The sequence below is a fragment of the Microcaecilia unicolor genome, chromosome 1 (assembly GCF_901765095.1).
Source record: "Microcaecilia unicolor chromosome 1, aMicUni1.1, whole genome shotgun sequence".
Lineage (NCBI taxonomy): Eukaryota > Metazoa > Chordata > Amphibia > Gymnophiona > Siphonopidae > Microcaecilia > Microcaecilia unicolor.
The window spans coordinates 731,846,018-731,866,198 of NC_044031.1; the positions used below are offsets into that span (position 1 = coordinate 731,846,018).

General features: G+C 46.1%; 1 protein-coding gene across 1 annotated transcript in view; it reads right to left on the bottom strand.

Moving 5' to 3' along the window:
• Positions 1-19,700, bottom strand: part of LOC115459846 (ras and EF-hand domain-containing protein-like) — a 91,750-nt gene extending 72,050 nt beyond the window's left edge. The window contains exon 1 of the mRNA XM_030189644.1: positions 19,128-19,700. Within this exon, the coding sequence (XP_030045504.1) occupies positions 19,128-19,441 (314 nt within the window). The 5' untranslated portion in view covers positions 19,442-19,700. The remainder of the gene's footprint in view (positions 1-19,127) is intronic.
• Positions 19,701-20,181: the final 481 nt, after the last annotated feature.

A 20,181-nucleotide genomic window follows, 5' to 3' on the forward strand; every position in this document is an offset into this window, starting at 1 on the left:
GAGCAATACCTGAAACACATGTCGCCTGGGACCACTCGCAAGGGGACGAAGTTTGATAAAGAAAAGCCCACACCTCTCAGGCCCAACCATAAAATGGAGGACTTGAAAAGTTCAGTGGAGGTAGAGTTTACTGATAAACAGCTGGCACAAATAACAGCAGCGGTGAGTGCGGCCCTCAGCCCAAGGCTTGATCTGCTGGCGGGGCAATTAAAAAATTTGGAATCATCTGCAGCAGACACAGAGAGGAGGGTGGGAGAGGCGGAAAATCGAATAGCCACAACGGAGGACTGTTGTTCACACAATACACAGGAGATTGCCAGACTCCAGAATCAGCTTAAGCTGCAACAGGAAAAAATAGAAGACATGGAAAACCGTGCACGGAGATGTAACCTGAGACTTGTGGGAATCCCTGAAAAGATTCCGGAAAAATCGTTGGGACATCTACTGGAACAGTGGTTGAAAAAAGAATTGGCTCTCTCTGACAGTTACGGAGAGCTGTGTATTGAACGAGCCCACAGGTTGGGGCGCTGGCAACAAAACTTGCAGAGACCGAGAATCGTCATCATTAAAGTGCTCAATTACCTGCACAAGGAAGAAATCATGCGGGGTTACAGATTGAAGAGAGATTCCCTTATATATGAGGGATCCCAGGTAAAGATCTTTCAAGACTATTCGGCAGGAGTACAGGAGCAGAGACGCCGTTTTCACCCCATTTGTTCTGCATTGGCTGCTAAGAAGACCAGATTCATGCTGCTTTATCCAGCCATTTTGAAGATTCACCATCTGAACCAGTGGCGTTCGTTCCAGACCACACAGGAGGCCCAGCAGTTCCTAGACAAGGATATGAAGGAGCCCAACACATGAGATAGTACTGGGTATGAACTTTGCTGGACAGTTGGGTGGCCCCCTCCTACGCTTTTCTGTGGGTGGGGGCCACGGACCCAGAGGTGATGAATAATGTGGGGGTTACGTGAAAGTTATGGTTGTAAGTTAATGGTCAATGTTTTTCTTTGGTAGGACAGTTACAATGGTAAGAACACAGAGAGGTTTCAGTGGCTGTGGGGGATTTGGGATTTGTGAGGGCCATCTGACCATGAGTTGGGTGGCGTCCTGAGGGGTGGGGTTCGAAAAATAAGTAGGTGCTGATGGGCTAGGGGCTTCCAGGAGTGAGAGAAGTCCGAGACAAGAAGAAGACTCTGAAGAGTTACAGGGAGGAGGGGTGGGGGGAGGGTGGGGACGGGACACAGGGGGAAATAGAGGGGGTAGGGATTAGGGGGGACACAGAACACAAATATGCACACGGTGAGGATGTGAAGGATGAGTGGTGTGATGAAATAGCTGTGATAGAATGGAAGGATGCACCGGGGAGGTGGTGGCTGGGACACCTCGCCGCTGAGATTATAGGAATATCATATGGAGGCATTGACAGATATGTAGAGACTACATGGCTCCACTACAGGTTTTAACTTGGAATGTGGGGGGTATACATTCACCAGTTAAGAGGCAAAAAATTTTAAAAACTCTGAATGATCAAAAGGCGTCAATTGCATTTCTGCAGGAGACACATTTAACACAGGCAGAACATATTAAATTGAAACGATGGTGGGTAGGCGAAATTTTTGAGTCACCAGCAGTGAGAGGGAAGGGAGGAGTGCTCACATTGGTAAGAAAAGGAATACATGTGGAGGTTGGCAAGGTAGTGAGGGATGACAAAGGGAGATATGTGCTGGCATCTGTAGTGTTGGATAGGCAACCGGTTATACTTTGTAACATCTATGCACCAAACACATTTGAAAAACAATTTTATACGCAGCTTATTCGTATATTGAAGGGTTTGGGAGGGATACCCATTATAATGGGGGGAGATTTTAATGAGGCAGCAGATCCAGCACTGGACAGGTCTAAACCAACGGGGAGAGAGCTGGCCGGACCTCGGAGGGGAATAGCGGCGCTAGAAGAGGCATTTGCTGTGGTGGACGTGTGGAGAACACTTAACCCTCTTGAGAGGGACTATACCCATCTATCGAGGGCTCACTCCACTTGGTCTCGAATTGACTATATATTTGTCACAGAGGACTTGTTCACACAGGTAGACACCGCTCGGATCGGCCCAGTTGTGGTCTCTGATCATGCCTGGGTAATGGTGAGACTACAGTTAGATGAGGGGAGGAGAGGGGACAGGGTGTGGCAATTTCCAAGCTGGCTATATCGGGATGGGCAGTTTCTTCCCCACTTGGTTCAATGTTGGAAAGACTTTAGCAAGACCAATGAGATACATAGGGCGGATCCAATGCTCTATTGGGAGACTGCTAAGGCGGTTCTCAGGGGAGAGACTATAGCATACACAAGTTTTAAACAGAAAGTGAGAAAACAAGAGATACTTAGATTAGAGAAGAGAGTAACTATGCTGAGGCGACAATATAGTGAGGGACATTCGCAGAGGCTCCGGGTTCAGCTGTTAGAGGCACAACAGAGTCTTAATGAGCTAGTGCATCGTATAGTTCAGAGGTCCCTGGCCTATTATAAGTATCGGCTATATAAGTTTGCTAACAAGGGAGGGAAGTTTTTGGCACGGGTGATGGGCAGGAAGGCAGGCTACCGTAAGGTGCTCACGCTGGCAAATGAACAAGGAGCCATGGTACATCAGGATAGTGAAATCTCAGGAGTATTCAAGAAATTTTTTGAGCAACTGTATCAGCCGCAAGATGACTTAGTCACGCCTAGCGAGACTTATATGACTGGTATAGATCTACCTAGATTAGAAGAGGAAGAACTCCGGGTATTAAATGCAGACTTTACGGTGGAGGAGGTGATGTGGGTGATTAAGCAGAGCCCCTTGGGGAAGACACCAGGCCCGGACGGAATGCGGAACGAATTTTATAAGCTATTGCAGACTGAAGTTTGTCCGATTCTGACTGAGGTCTTTAATTTAACAGTTCAGCGGGGATCCATGCCATTACATATGAATAAGGCTCACATAACAGTGCTGTTAAAGCCGGGTAAGCCAGCCAATCGCCCAGAATCATATCGACCAATATCACTTTTGAATTCAGAGGCTAAATTTTTGGCTAAATTGTTAGCCAATAGGTTGGCCAGGTATCTCCCTGCTTTGGTGGAGGAGCCACAGGTGGGATTTATAAGGGGAAGGAAAATAGCAAAGAACATGCGAAGAATAATTCTAGCTTTGGAAAAAGTGCAGAGGGAGGGAACGCCGGCAATGTTAATTAGTTTTGATGCCGAAAAGGCTTTCGACAGGGTGGACTGGGGGTTCCTTTTCGAAACACTTAAGGCGTATGGGATGAATGGATTCTTTCTACAGGCTGTTAGGGTATTATATAACGACCCTCGGGCGCGAGTCTTGGTCAATGGTCTAGGGTCGGAGTGGTTTCCTATAGGCCGGGGAACGCGCCAGGGATGCCCTCTCTCTCCACTCCTTTTCGTGTTAACACTCGACCCATTGATACGAGAGATTGGGACTAATACAGATATACAAGGAGTACATATTCGAGATAGGGTATTTAAAATTGCGGCATTCGCCGATGATTTGCTGGTGTTAATTACAAACCCAAAGAGGTCCTTGGGATATCTTATGGAAAGCATAAAGGAATATGGAGAATTTTCGGGGTTACATTTAAATTATATGAAATCTGAGGCCCTGGCGAGTCCGGAGGTCAGGAGGGCAGACTGGGAACAGTTCCCGCTGCGCTGGGTGACTGGATCCTTTACGTATCTGGGTATCCAATTAACAATAGATCCAGCAAGGCTGTACGCCTGTAATGTTCCTCAGTTATTGCAGAACACAAAGGTACAGTTGGTCAAGTGGACCTCCTTGCCGTTGTCACTGATGGGAAGGATACATTTGTATCGTATGCTGGTGTTCCCGAAGTGGCTATACATGTTACAAACATTGCCAATACGGTTATGGAAAAAAGATTTAAAAGCCCACCAGAGACAGGTAAATCGTTTTTGTTGGGCGGGGCGGAAACCAAAACTCAGGTGGCATAGTCTTGGCGGGAACCAGGTGAGTGGGGGACTGGGGATTCCTGATATGCGCACATATAACCAAGCATGTCTGCTCCGCCATCTGGGAGATTGGGTTTTGGGCACTGCTACATACACTGATACACAATTGGAGCGTCTGTACTTTAGCCCCTGGCACCTTAACTACCTCTTGCACACAAAATTTAGTAATCTCCCGCAAGGGGTAAAACGTAGCTGCCTTTTGCAGCCTTTGCGATATTTGTGGAGAGAGGTAGCGGGACTTTTAGGGCATAATCCAGAGCAGAGTGTATTGCTGCCCATTATGGGCAATGGGGATTTTGTGCCAGGGAGGGAAAATAAGGTCTTTCGAGATCTGGAGAAAAAGGGAGTGATACTTTTAGAGTATTTCCTACAGAGAGATGGGAAAGTCATGACTTATTTAGAATTTGAGAGGCTCTGTGCGGGAGGAATATTAGCGAAATTAGCCTACTACCAATTATCACATTATATATATAGCCTCCCCGCCGCAGACCTACTACCAGAGTTTGGGATGAGTATCAGGGAGCTCCTGGCCGGGGATGCAGCTGGACAAATATCAGTATCCTGGTTTCACAGGGTGCTGATAGGGAAACAACCCAAAAGAGATGTTAAACCATTAGCTGAGAAATGGAGTCAGGAGGTGGGAAGTAGAATAATAGAGGGGACTATATTAGCCGCGCTTCAGGGAGGCGTAAGGGTGGTGCATAGTTCTGAGTTACAGGAATGCCACTTTAGAACTATCCATAGGGCATATTTTTCAGCTAAACAGGCGTGGTATGCAGGTGTGGTGGAAACCAGTGAATGCCCCAAGTGTGCAGTGGACAATGCATCGTTTCTTCATGGTGTGTGGCAGTGCAGGGTGATACAGGGGTTCTGGTCGGCTCTCTCCCGGTTCCTAAGTTGGGTCCTTGGATATCAGGTGGACCTGTCCATTGAGCGGGTCTTATTTAGTTCAGTGAGGGTTTGGAATAGAGGTTCACTAGAGGAAAAGAATTTTCTTAGTAAAGTTTGCATTTTGGGGAAAAAATGTATTCTCAACCATTGGATCATGGATAAAGGCCCCTCTTATTGGTATTGGAGGAACAAGCTTCATGAGCTGATGTTATGGGAAATGCAGGACGCTCGTAGCTCACCAAAGAGGCGGCAGCGGTTCATGAAAGTCTGGGGGGCCTATTTGCAAAAAATATCTCCAAGAGCACGGAGTCAAGTATTGAATGTTTTAGGTTAGATCGGGTGCATGGAAGAGATGTGATAGGGATGAATGTGTCGAGAACTTGTGGTAAGCCGTCACGACTGGAAGTTAAAGGTGTGATGAGTGGAAGAGGAGGTTGGAAGCCTCAATTCTTAATGTCATGTTCGCTACAGTACCCACATGAGAAGATTGGGATATCAAGTTGTTGTAGGGGGGGTATGTTCTGTGTCTTATCACATGCTCAATTACTACTAAGTGGTGCTATAGTGAAGAGGATAGAGGATAGGGGATAGGTAAGAGGGAGGGAGTTGGGGGAGGGGTAGGGGGGAAGAAAAGGTTGACTGGTACGGGATAATGTTTAATTGGCATTGGGAGTGCTGTCGAAAGGTATGTTCAAGTTTTGAGTTTGATTTGTTGCAAGTATATAATGTCATAATATGAGTAAATCCTAATGGCAAATATTAACAAGGGTTCAATGAACATGTATTCCACAGTGGTGACCTACTGCGACGGGGGGCTATAAGAGCCAAAAGCCCCTTGCGCATTTTTGTTAGCAAGACATCAAAGGAGTGGGGCACTGTTGGAAGTTTTTTTTTTTTTTTTTTTTTTTTTTTTATGACATAGCAGAGTTTGTTATGTGGGCGACCTTATGCTCTATAAAGGATTAAGTGGGTTAGAGATTTAATATGGGTAAGCACTTGTTGGAGTTTTTGCATAACGTTGGGATTGGAATGGGGTTGGGGTATAGGGAAGGGAAGGGTTGGGGGGAGGGAAGAGAAAGTGGGGGGGGGGAAGAAAATGTATGGAATTACATGTTCAAGAAATGTTTCACTGTGATTTAACTGCTGTATTTGATGTTATTCCATCAATAAAATAGATTTAAACTAAAACAAAGAGGAGAAAATATTTTTTTTTCACTCAATGAATAGTTAAGTTCTGGGGAACTCATAGCCAGAAGATATGGTAACAGCAGTTAGTATATTTGAGTTTAAAAAAAAAAAAATGGTTTGGACAAGTTCCTGGAGGAAAAGTCCATAATCTGCTATTAAGATAGACATGGGGAAGCCACTACTTTTTTTGTTGTTGTTACATTGGTACCCTGTGCTTTCCCACAATTATAGACCGGTGAGTCTGACGTCGGTGCCGGGCAAGATGGTGGAGGCTATTATTAAGAATAAAATTGCAGAGCATATACAAAAACATGGACTGATGAGACAAAGTCAGCACGGATTTAGTGAAGGGAAGTCTTGCCTCACCAATCTAATGCATTTTTTTGAGGGGGTAAGCAAACATGTGGACAATGGGGAGCCGGTTGATATTGTATATCTGGATTTTCAGAAGGCGTTTGACAAAGTGCCGCACGAAAGACTCCTGAAGAAATTGCAGAGTCATGGAATCGGAGGTAGGGTATTATTATGGATTAAGAACTGGTTGAAAGATAGGAAGCAGAGAGTAGGATTGCGTGGCCAGTATTCTCAGTGGAGGAGGGTAGTTAGTGGGGTCCCGCAGGGGTCTGTGCTGGGTCCGTTGCTTTTTAATGTATTTATAAATGACCTAGAGATGGGAATAACTAGTGAGGTAATTAAATTCGCCGATGACACAAAATTATTCAGGGTCGTCAAGTCGCAGGAGGAATGTGAACGATTACAGGAGGACCTTGCGAGACTGGGAGAATGGGCGTGCAAGTGGCAGATGAAGTTCAATGTTGACAAGTGCAAAGTGATGCATGTGGGTAAGAGGAACCCGAATTATAGCTACGTCTTGCAAGGTTCCGCGTTAGGAGTTACGGATCAAGAAAGGGATCTGGGTGTCGTCGTCGATGATACGCTGAAACCTTCTGCTCAGTGTGCTGCTGCGGCTAGGAAAGCGAATAGAATGTTGGGTGTTATTAAGAAGGGTATGGAGTCCAGGTGTGCGGATGTTATAATGCCGTTGTATCGCTCCATGGTGCGACCGCACCTGGAGTATTGTGTTCAGTACTGGTCTCCGTATCTCAAAAAAGATATAGTAGAATTGGAAAAGGTACAGCGAAGGGCGACGAAAATGATAGTGGGGATGGGACGACTTTCCTATGAAGAGAGGCTGAGAAGGCTAGGGCTTTTCAGCTTGGAGAAGAGACGGCTGAGGGGAGATATGATAGAAGTGTATAAAATAATGAGTGGAATGGATCGGGTGGATGTGAAGCGACTGTTCACGCTATCCAAAAATACTAGGACTAGAGGGCATGAGTTGAAGCTACAGTGTGGTAAATTTAAAACGAATCGGAGAAAATTTTTCTTCACCCAACGTGTAATTAGACTCTGGAATTCATTGCCGGAGAACGTGGTACGGGCGGTTAGCTTGACGGAGTTTAAAAAGGGGTTAGATAGATTCCTAAAGGACAAGTCCATAGACCGCTATTAAATGGACTGGAAAAATTCCTCATTTTTAGGTACAACTTGTCTGGAATGTTTTACGTTTGGGGAGCGTGCCAGGTGCCCTTGACCTGGATTGGCCACTGTCGGTGACAGGATGCTGGGCTAGATGGACCTTTGGTCTTTCCCAGTATGGCACTACTTATGTACTTATGTACTTATGTACTCATGGCAGGCTCAATGCGGCTTACATGGGGCAATGGAGAGTTAAGTGACTTGCCCAGAGTCACAAGGAGCTGCCTGTGCCTGAAGTGGGAATCGAACTCAGTTCCTCAGGACCAAAGTCCACCACCCTAACCACTAGGCCACTCCTCCACTCCACTTATCTCTGAGCTTGGTAGCATGAAATTTTGTTACTATTTGGGAGTCTGCCAGGTACTTGTGACCTGGATTGGCAACTATTGGAAACAGGATACTGGGCTAGCTGGACCATCGGCTTGACCCAGTATGGCTATTCTTATGTTCACACAAATTCTGTGTGTGTGACGCCAAGAGAAGGGACTCAGTCTGTGACTGCTATCCTGTCATCGCTTCCTTAATTCTCCAGCTCCTTCCACACTTGTCAAACACTTTGTCCTAGGGCCAGATTAAGGAAGCCCAGCACACTACCTCATTAGTGTACTTGAATGCTGTAAATGTGTGTTATTAGTAAATAACTGTAAAGGTCTAAAATACAAACTAATGCCCGCGTCAAACTTTACCTACTTGAGCACACAGTTATGGAATGCACTACCGCGCAACGATTGACGAACTAATGAACTTCTGAAAACTGCTGAAGACCCATCTCTTTAACAAGGCATACCACAAAGATCAACCAATGTACACATACACAACTCCTCCACATATATTCAGCATTGTCTTATAATATCTGATTGTTATACTACTATCATGTTTCTTCATCATCATTTTGCCAAATGATCTTTCTGTAACACTAGATGTCTATTCTCTATGCAATTCCACTATTCATGATGTATTGTAAGCCACATTGAGCCTGCAAAGAGGTGGGAAAATGTGGGATACAAATGCAATAAATAAATAAATAAAATAAGACCCAAAGCATTAAGCACTCTACCAAAACCCTTATCCACACCCTTGTCACTTCTCATTTGGACTACTGCAATCTGCTTCTTGCTGGCCTCCCACTTAGTCACCTCTCCCCTCTCCAGTCGGTTCAAAACTCTGCTGCCCGTCTCGTCTTCCGCCAGGGTCGCTTTACTCATACTACCCCTCTCCTCAAGACCCTTCACTGGCTCCCTATCCGTTTTCGCATCCTGTTCAAACTTCTTCTACTAACCTATAAATGTACTCACTCTGCTGCTCCCCAGTATCTCTCCACGCTCGTCCTTCCCTACACCCCTTCCCGTGCACTCCGTTCCATGGATAAATCCTTCTTATCTGTTCCCTTCTCCACTACTGCCAACTCCAGACTTCGCCCCTTCTGTCTCGCTGCACCCTACGCCTGGAATAAACTTCCTGAGCCCCTACATCTTGCCCCATCCTTGACCATCTTTAAATCTAGATTGAAAGCCCACCTCTTTAACATTGCTTTTGACTTGTAACCACTCGCCCCCAACTACCCTCCTCTTTCCTCTAAACATTAATCAATTTGCTTGCTTTATTTTTGTCTATTAGATTGTAAGCTCTTTGAGCAGGGACTGTCATTCTTCTATGTTTGTGCAGCGCTGCAGAAATGCTAAATAGTAGTAGTAACCCAGATCAGTGGTAAACAATGTGCTAATATGTATTAATGCACAGTAACCAAATAGCAGCTTTTAGTAAATCTGGCTCTTTTGTCCAGCTTATGAAAGTAGAAAAAATACTGTTTTCCCACTAAAATAAAAGTAGCTAAAATAACATTTTCTGCTTTTCTACACAGCTAATGAAAACTGCAAGATCCACCTTTTGGGGTTTACTAAGGTTCATCCAGCAGATAATGCAATTAGTTGAGTGGGAAGCGACTAACATTAGAACGGAACGGTTTAAATGTAGGTGAGTTGATTGTGTGTCTAAAAGTAGCATTTGTCCGAGGGCGAGGTAATAAATATCTTGTCTCGGGTTTGGTTACAGAGCCCGATGTTCATCTTGCTTCTCACTGGCACAGGAAACAAAAGCAGAAAAATCTCTCTTCTGGCCCTTCATCAATTTCAGCAGGTCGGACCAGCTCAGGCACGCCGCAGCTGACTCAGTTTGCTTTCCTAAAGATTTTAGAATATAAACACCTCCGTTTTATTTTAAGCAGGCTGCACCCTCCTAAACTATGACTTTCCCTGGATTTTGGAAGGCGATGTCAGGAGCCTCATGGATCCTCACTGCTTGATTATTAGTTAGTTTTGGGCCCAGGCACACTTTCTCCTCAGAGGACAAACAAAAATTTGATTTATATTTATCTCACACTTTTATTTCAGTAGTCGCTCAAGGTGAGTTACATTCAGATACACTGGATATTTCACTGTCCCCGGAGGGCTCATAATCTAAGTTTGTACCTGAGGCAACGGAGGGTTAAGGGGCCCTTTTACTAAGCTGCCTAGGCATGTACGTGTATCCTATGCGCATCAGTTTTGAACTACTGCCCGGCTACTGCGTGGCTGGGCGGTAACAATTTTTGACGCACATCCGCTACGTGCGCTGGAAAATATTTTTTATTTTCCAGCGCATGGCACTAACCAGGCAGTAATCAGCATTGTACGTGCACTGACAATTACCACCCGGTTAACGAATGGGACTTTACCGCTAAGTCAACGGGTAAGGAGGTCTCAGGCCCAAAATGGACACACGCCAATTTTCATTTTGCTGCAGGTCCATTTTCGGCTCCCCAAAAAAGGCTTTTGCAGGTGCGCTGAAAAATGGACCTGCGTGTGCCCAATATATGCGTCTACATCGGCGCAGGCCATTTTTCGGTGCACCTTAGTAAAAAAAGACCCCTAAGTGACTTGCCCAACATCGCAAGGAGCAGTAATGGGATTTGAACCGCTGGATATCCCAAATGGTGCTCCAACCTCCCCTCCACACCACATGTCCACTCACCTCAAGATAATGAAGAGAGATTCCCAGCTTTCAAAGATCATGTACATTATTTGGACAAAAGTAATTTAACCTTCCTGTTTCATATTCTTGACTTATTTGTGAAATTGAGAAAGACCCAGGGCACTGAATATAATACCCAGATTATGATGTGACATGCAAGATACTTCAGGCTGCACAGACTTTACTTTAGCGCACGTATGTTCAGTGATTCACAGGCTGGTGGAGGGGACGATGACAATCCAACACATGATGTAGCTTTTCATGATTTGGGCAGGTGTAACTAAGCTTTAGTCATACCTAGCACTCCAATCACCAGCTGTGTGCTTGAATACAACCATTGAATACAGTCTGGAAGCCCCACTTTATACACTTGGACCTGCTTTAAAAATGTTTTATAATAAATCTTTCTTTAATCAGAGCATCACTGGGCAGACAGCTCTTTATCACAGAGAGTACCAGTGCCCTAGCGCATGGCTTCTCGACCTCGTCCTGGAGGAAGAGATTTGCAGGGCACTTGCACTGGAGGCTCCGTGGCCCGTTCTTGCTGCTTTTAGTGCTAACAGTTGCAACCACGTGGCAGGGCCACCGAGAGACAAAAGCTGGGCCCAGGGCAAACGCCCCCCCCCCCCCCCGAGTCCATGCCTCCCCTCTGGGCCTGCTTGTCTCCTCTCCTGCTCTGCTGCATAGGTCCTTCTTCCTGTCGCGTTCAAACAGGAAGTACTTCACACAGGAGGCTGGACAGTGCCAAAAGAAGGACTTGTGGCTGGCAGAACAGAGTTAACACGATAGCGAGATAACTCTGCTCTGCGGCACACAGGACTGGAGCAGGAGAGACATGCCATGGGCCCCCCCTGCCCCCCCTCCCCGCCACATGGGAACAAAGAAGATATGAGCCTGGGCAGAAGGGGAGATGCTGGACTATATGGGGGGAAAGGAGGCACTCCTTTCTTTACCACTGCCCTGCAGAATTTAGGGGGGGGGATCATCCCCTTGCGCCCCCCAAATATGCCTATGATCTTGGCACCCCTACTGAGTATGTGCTTCTTCTTCCTCCCTTTTTCCCTCTCCACTATTTTCTTTTTTTTTTTTTTTTTTTTCTTTAGTCATCAAAAATAACATGAAATGTTATTTACAGAAAAAGAAGAAAAAAAAAAAGAATAATAATATCAATTATACATAGGTAAATTTACATCTTGTAGACCACAACTTAAGGACAAGATACAAGGTAAAAATTTCTGAGTAAAACTCATAGGAAAAAACACTATTTTCAAACTAAACCACCCCCTTCTCCTGCAGACTCTCCTTCCCTACTGATAGTTAGACTTGCAAAGTGGGGCGTTAGCAATCTTGTATCTCACTTACCAACTCAAGCAAGAAGTTAAGTATATTCAGGAGGTTTTATTTAAACATCATTGAATTATCAATGTGTTTGAAAGCTGTACAAATATCAATAGCCAATTAGAGCCGTAATTACTACTACTAAACATTTTTAAAGCGCTACAAGGGTTACGCAGCGCTGTACAGTTTAACAAAGAAGGACAGTCCCTGCTCGAAGGAGCTTACAATCTAATGGACAAAATGTGCAGTCAACATGTGGCAGATCAGCCTTGTGTCTGCAGGAGTACGAAGTAAAATCCGTTCCTGTTAAAGGCTTTACTGTGTCTATAGTAAATGGTTCAGGTCTTGTAATACCCGAAGAAAGCATACTGTTTCCTTACAACAGCTCAGTGGTAAAGACAGTTGAAGAGAAAGATATTCCAGGTACAGTCCACGTGATGCCTTTTGCTGACGCTGCTGTGGTTTGGTTTCGCTAATGTTTTATCCTCTCCTGCCTCTCTGTATGTAGCACTGACATTCCATAAAACAGAAATAATCCTTTGTATGGTTTCTGCAATATCAACAAAGTACTTAAATATTTAACTCAGATTAATGCAATATTAATTGCAATAAGTAACCATTGTTCATTGTACTTTTGTCAGAGATTCAGCAGATTAGGACAATTGACTCATCCAGTCTACCCAAGCTAAGATATATGTCAACAACTCAGGACTGACTGCAGAATATTGCTCCCTACTCCACTTAGCTTTGTTGCTTTACTTACCTGCCTTCCAGGATGCTGCTAAGTTCTGCTACAGCCCTACCCGGAAAGGTGATGCTGCAGGACGGAGGTGCAGGGGACGAAGCATCCCCTCTCAGCAGCTTAGCCGAAATTGGGTGGTGGAGCAGGTGGGGGAAGAGGGGTTGGTGGTTGGGAGGCGAGGATCGGGGAGGGCAGACTTATACGGTTTGTGCCAGAGCCGGTGATGGGAGGCGGGACTGGTGGTTGGGAGACAGGAAATACTGCTGGGCAGACTTGTACGGTCTATGCCCTGAAAAAGGCAGGTACAAATCAAGGTAAGGATACACATACGAGTTTATCTTGTTGGGCAGACTGGATGGACTGTGCAGGTCTTTTTCTGCCGTCATCTACTATGTTACTATGTTATTCTCTGGTGAGGTGAGCAAGTGAGAAGTTCCTGCTGAGGGCACCATTGCTAACAGTGGCAGGACTGCAGTGAAGCAGCTGAGAAGGAACTAAGTGTCACCACTGCTATAGTGACAGTGGCAGCATGGTGTACTCCCTCAGCTGCTAACTAAGGTGGCCGCCTACTCTGTGCGATTTGAAATGGTCCTGTGTTCTCCTTGGCTGCTTTCACAGACTGGGTAGCTGAGCATACAAGTTCCCATCACTACAACCAAGAGTGTCCCAAGCCAGAATCACACACAACACTTATGGGCTCATTTTCAAAGCACTTAGCCTCCCAAAGTTCCATAGAAACCTATGGAACTTAGCCTCCCAAAGTGCTTTGAAAATATGCCTCTTAGTGTCCCAGCCCACCCGCTGCACCGTGGAGACAACGGATGGGGAGCAATTTTGTGTCCCCCCTGCCTCCCTTGTGCCCTGGGCAGCTGTGTTGCTTGCACAGCCCTTGGGACAGCCCTGGCTACAACAAGAGTCACTACGAATGAGTTTCAGATCTAGGAACCAAATGCATAAACTAGAATTAAACTAAATTAGGTTCTAGGTCAGTTCCTACCTGGACGGTTCCCACCCACCAATTCCCATCTGGACAAGTCCCACTACAGCAGGGAGGGCAATTCTCACCCATAACCCCCCCAAAATACAAAACACAACACACTAGGGCAAGTAATCTCCCTTCCTTTCCTCTTCTAGATCATTGGGGGGGGGGGGGGGGGTCAGTAGCCCCTCACAACATTATCTTTTACACATCCCTTTCCCCTTCCAGGCATGCGGTTTGTGGGGGGGGGGTAATGCCCCCCACAAACTAGGTTTTAACCTAATTCATGTTTAATCTCTAAAGGGAAAGGGAAATTGGACTTTCTGAGGTTTTTGCAACTACATTCAAAGCAGTTTACATATATTCAGGTACTTATTTTGTACCAGGGGCAATGGAGGGTTAAGTGACTTGCCCATGTCATACGTAAGTAAATACATACAAATTGCAATGCCCCCCACACCACCCAAACTAGGTTTTAATCTAATTCATATTTAATCTCTAAACGTCATAAATCTAATATAATAATTTGTACCTCAACATTCTATGGCTGGCTGGCTAGCTGGGTTTGTAACATCCTGACGTCAGCAAGCCTCCAGCGTTCCCTTTCCTCTCGCTGTCCCGCTCTCACGTAAAGATGAAATTACATCAGAGGAGGGCGGAACAGTGAGAGGGAAGGGAATGCTGGAGGCGAGTTGACGTCAGGATGTTACGAACGGATGGGAGGGCAGGGCACAGGACAATTGATGGACATGGAGGGGAGGGCAGGAGAGAATCGCTGGACATGGAGGAGATGGGAGGCGAGGGGAGAATCGCTGGACATGGAGAGGAGGCCAGGGCAGGGGAGAATCGCTGCACAGAGGAGAGGGCAGGGGAGAGAGGACAAATTGCTTAGATGAGAGCCTTCCAAGGGTCCGTTTCATTTTTTTTGAGAAATGGGCCTTTTTTGCACAAGTAAATAAATAAATAGATAAATACAAACTGCAATGTCCCCCACACCACCCAAACTATATGGTCAGTTAAAAAGTCCTTGGTGGTAATTGTCCCGGGGGGGGGGGGGAACCCACCCGATACCAACTAATTAATATGGACCTGAAGACGTCACAGCTGTGTGTTGGTACACAGCCTGAATCTAAGGGAAATGCTGATTCTCCATAGGGTGAAACAGACTGTGCTGGAGTAAGTTTGGCATTTGAAGCTCCGCATTTCAGTTCACTGGTGTTTGGAGCCCCGAACTTCAATTGTTTTCAGCAGCTCTCATGCAGTTTTTCTATCAACACCTTCGGAGCAGCACATCACAGGCATTTCAAAACAACGGAACAATAAGAACTATATAGATATACATTTTAATACCACAGTCTTGTGGCTCTAAATGACTCTGGTGTTTTTGTGGGAGTGTAATAATTATAACAGCTGGAGCCCCTTGGATTTGTACTTGAGAATATTGTTCTTTAAATAAGTCATAAATACAGAGTCCGATTTTCAAAGGATTTATTGAAGCTTAAGAGTTAGGCTCATAAATTGGCCTATTTGAAAATTTAGAAAGGCTACGAGCATAACTTTATATTCAAAATGTTGCTAAACTAAATTTAGGGGCATAAAAAGTCGGTGGCAACAGGGACAGATTTAGGGTGGGACAAATAATTAGGAACTTAATACTGATTTTCAGTACTAGGCTCATAAATCAGGGCAAATAAATGGTAATTCTTTTATAAGCATAACTTTTAAGCTCCTAAATTAAGACGAATTTTCAGCTGAAAACCTACCCCTCCCCCTTTTTACAAAGCCGCATTAACAGCTGCTGGTGTGGTAATGCTGACACAACCCATTCAAAGTGAATGAGCTGTGTTGGCATTGCCATGTGGCTTTATAAAAGGGGGGGGGGGCAGGGTAGGCTCCTAAATTTGTTTTTAAAAAGGTCATAAATGCAGGAGCTCAACTTTTAATGAACATCAGGTCTATAATCTATTCTTTGCTACATATAATACTGACTTAGGGACTCACCTATGACTACCTTGATTCAAAGATCCTATCGACACACAGTGTTTGGTTTGAGATGCTGCACAATGTGAAGCTCTGTCAATCGCAAAGCACTGGGGGTTTTTTATTTCAAGATATTTTATTAGTTTTCCAAATATACAATGACAAGGAAATGCAATGGAGAAGAATGGGGAACCCAAGAGAAAGGGCGAGAAAGAAAGAAGAAAAAAAAAAAAAAAAAAAAAAAAAAAAGAATATGGTCTCTTCTAGAGAACTACCTCCAATCGAATCAGAACCAACCTTAACCCAACACAAAGGTTTCATATGCTGGACACCTGGACAATATTACAAAGCACTGTTAACACTGGGCGCTGGGACTGTTCCTCCAGTGACCCCCACCCCCCCACAAAGTTCTGCTTCCTTGCATCCCATCCCTACATAAAAATTTAACTATGTGAATTGGTAGCAAAATATATAGGCTGCAGCTTGTTTATTAAATGAACAGTTTAACCATAAGCATTCTTAACCAAACTTTAACCCAAGCTACAATAACATATCATAAATATCAATAAACATATTTTAGCCCTTACAGCCTGACATGTCAGCTAGGACAGTGTTAGTGGCGTGGACCTCCATGCCTACCTATACTGGGTCACCTGACCCCCCTCCCCCCAACCTGCCGGCTCTTAGAGCCTCAAGTAAGCTCATTTCCTGATGAGCTGATGCCCGTAGCTCGGGTGTCCACCTGCTGCGACAACCCAGCCAACTCAGACCCTGGGAGAGAACCCCAATGCCCCAACCCAATATCCAAATCCACACGGGGAGGGTGGGTGGATAAACCGCCTTTGAGGAGCAGAAAAGAGGCAGCCCCCCTTAAATCACCTTCTCCCCCCCTTCCCCCTCCCTAGACACCTGCCATAGTCTGGGATCTTGGTGGGAAAAGCCATTGACCCATGAATTAGCCAATCCCCCTAAGGCTTCTTATCCCCCCCCCCCCCCCCCCCGTCTGGTGTCACTAGCCCTCCCTTTCCTGTCCCAGCAGCTGTGATGAAGGCTGCTGGAGTGGGAAGCCCAACCCCAATGTTCTTGCTAGACTGGGGCTCTTGGGCTTAAACAAGGACTTCAGTGTGCTACTAGCAGACAAGGGGCAGAACAATGAGATAAAATCACTGCCGGCCAGGGCTCAGCAAATATTTATGAGCTGGTGTCTGCAGGATGAAAGTTTCAGCCCACAGCAGTGATCCTATTGGAAGCAATGGCCCTAACAGTCCCACTTTCTTCTGCTATCATAAACAAACCTTAAATGTCCAGTTTTAGTACATAAGTAATGCAACACTGGGAAAAGACCAAGGGTCCATCGAGCCCAGCATCCTGTCCACAACAGCGGCAAATCCAGGCCAAGGGCACCTGGCAAGCTTCCCAAACATACAAACATTCTATACATGTTATTCCCGGAATTGTGGATTTTTCCCAAGTCCATTTATTAGTGGTTTACGGACTTGTCCTTTAGGAAACCGTCTAACCCCTTTTTAAACTCTGCCAAGCTAACCGCCTTCACCACATTCTCCGGCAACGAATTCCAGAGTTTAATTATGCGTTGGGTGAAGAAAAATTTTCTCCAATTTGTTTTAAATTTACTACACTGTAGTTTCATCGCATGCCCCCTAGTCCTAGTATTTTTGGAGAGCGTGAACAGACAGTTTTGTTTTTTCCTGGGCAAGGGAGATCCCATGAACTAGAAGCTGATCCTTTGAGCCCAGTCATCGGTGCTGGATGCCATTTTGTCACCTGTTCTTACTAACAAGGCATACAATTGAAAGCACCAAAACAAGTGCATCTGGGGTCTTAAAACTGTAAGACTTATACTGAAGACCAAAGCAAGGGCAGAAAACGTGGATGCATTTAGCAAGGACCATAACCTCAGTCCCAACGTTTGCCACACGTTGCATCCCCATGTACATCTTCTGCTTACATTGGGAAATCCACAGAGCAACAGCCACGCAGTTCTTGGTGGTTCCAGTCTGCGAAATAAATGGCCCGCTTTTCATGGGATCTACTTGTACGGACACACAATTGATGGGAACGTTCCTGTCCCGAGCTGATTCATGCCTGCATCGTGGATTTTGTGACATTTTATCGGCCGTAAGCTGCTTTGAACCGATTATCCAGCATAGTAAGTGGAACACATAGAAGCCGACTCTGTGGGTGCTTGAGCACCCCCAATATTGAGAAAATTCCTTGTATGTGTCCAGGGAGGGGTTATTTCCACTGGGCTTAGCACCCCCAATAATTTTGAAAAGTTGTCTCCTATGGTGGCACATATACCAGTGGCGTAGCCAAGGGTGGGCCTGGGCCCATCCACTTTGAGCTCAGGTCCACCCAGTAGCAGCACACCTATGATGTGGCTGACAGGGATCCTCAAACCCCACCAGCTGAAAACTCCCAACAACTGTCTCTCCAGTCGCTGCAGTGAGCAGCGACTGATACTGCTTTCATGGGCCCCACAGCTTTCCCTCTGATGTATTCCCGCCTATGCGGAAACAAGAATTTGCATCAGAGAGAAGGCTGTGGGGCGCTGCTTGCTGCCGGGGAGAAAATCTGCTATTTAAAAGGTATGTGGGGGAAGGGGGAATATTTGAGAGACCATATGGCATGCAGGTGAGAGAGGGAGAGACCAAATCACTTGTGGGACGAGGCAGAGTTCTTCTGCCCACCCATCTTGGGCCCAGGCTCACCCAAAATTGGGTGTCTGGCTACGCCCCTGACATATACTCTTTTCAAATAAATTAGATTAATTACTTTTGGAGGTTCTGTTGCTCCCTTGGTACTTGTCCCCGCTTTACTAGGGCAACTGCTCACTTTCTCAATGCCATAGGGGTATTATGGTCTTGTTGGGCAGACTGGATGGACTGTGCAGGTCTTTTTCTGCCGTCATCTCTATGTTACTATGTTACTATGATATCCCTGTAGCATTCTCAGATGCACTTCTTGCATTTCTGAACTACAAAGCTGCATCAGTCAACTGGGAGTGTTACTTCTAAGACCTGCCTGTTGTCTATCTGGGGACCCTACGGTTGAATTTGCATCTTTCTAGCTCCAAGACTGACAAACCCAGGACTTTACCGAGCTACAGAGACAGTCAGTCAATCCCTGACTAGTTTTACTGTACACGAGCTTCAGTGAATTCCTTCATAAAGGCGGCAAATCAATCTTAATAAATAAATAGTTTAGCTGGGGTGGGTTCCCATCTCCTCCCCCTCCTCCTCACCCCACAATGTCTTCACCCTGTCACAACAAGGTGTAAGGGTTATGCACGAATGCACCGCTTGCGATTCAGTAACACCCATGTGCCTCTCCTTGGGGTTAACGCTGGTCCCTGGACAGTGCTTCGGACACAGCCCAGCCATGGTCACTCGGGTCCTTCAGTTCGGCGTTTCTTACCTGACCAGATGCTGTACCTCCTCTCCCAGCCGGTCCTCGAACTCATCCCAAGCCGTGTGAGCACTGGGGGAAAAGTGGGCCAGGTCCAGGGTCTCGGACACCTCTTGGAAGCGGGCTGAGAAGTCCTCAAAGTCGATGATCCCGTCCCGGTCCACATCCAGCTTATCAAAGAGCAGCCGGACTTGGGTGGGCTTCACGTTCAGGTCCCGGCAGAGGGACGCGAAGTCCTCGAACTCCACCAGCCCTGAATGATTCACGTCGCAGGCGGAGAAGAGGCGCCTGAGCTCCGGCCGGGAGATCTCGTCGGAACCCATCGGAAATCACCTGGACCCGAAGGCAGTAGCGGCACCGATCTTCTTCCTCGCACACAGCCTGGAAGCACCTGCTGGTCGGGATCGGATCGGCTGCCCTGGGGCCCCCTGCAGGTGGATCTTTGCTTTCAGGAGGTGGAGGGAGGCTGTGCTGCTCCTCCTTCCTCTGCCCTCGTCCAGTCCCGCCCAACTGATCACCGTTTCCTGCCTGGTTCTCCCGGCCACTTGCTGCCCGGCAGCCCCTCCTCCATAACACCCCGCCCCAAACTCCTGTAGACCGACTCCCACAGTGGCAGTGGCACACACTCGATTCATCCTGCGCCCCGCCCCCTGTGGTGAAAATTAGTGCACACTTTCCCCTAGGACCAGCAGTTACTTTAGCATCTGCTAGAGGTAATATAGAAAAAGACTAGCTGCCGGGATATGTAGATATTTACCAGTCACAGCAGCAGGTGGCAAGCTACAATCACACCCTCCTCACTTTTGCACTTCACACTTCTGACTGGAGGAGTGACAAGATTCCTGAATTACTGTAATTTCATGTTTCTGATATGTTATGGGCCTATAGATACTTCCTTTTCCGAAGTGGTATTTGAAAATTTTAAGAGCACCTTTGAGGTAAAAATGAAAGTCTTTCTGTAAAGAATCTGTATTCGTTTCCCTTCATTTCTCTTCCTAAATTAGCTAACATAAAACCTAACACATATAAGGAAAACAATTAATTATGGTCTGGGCAACCGAGA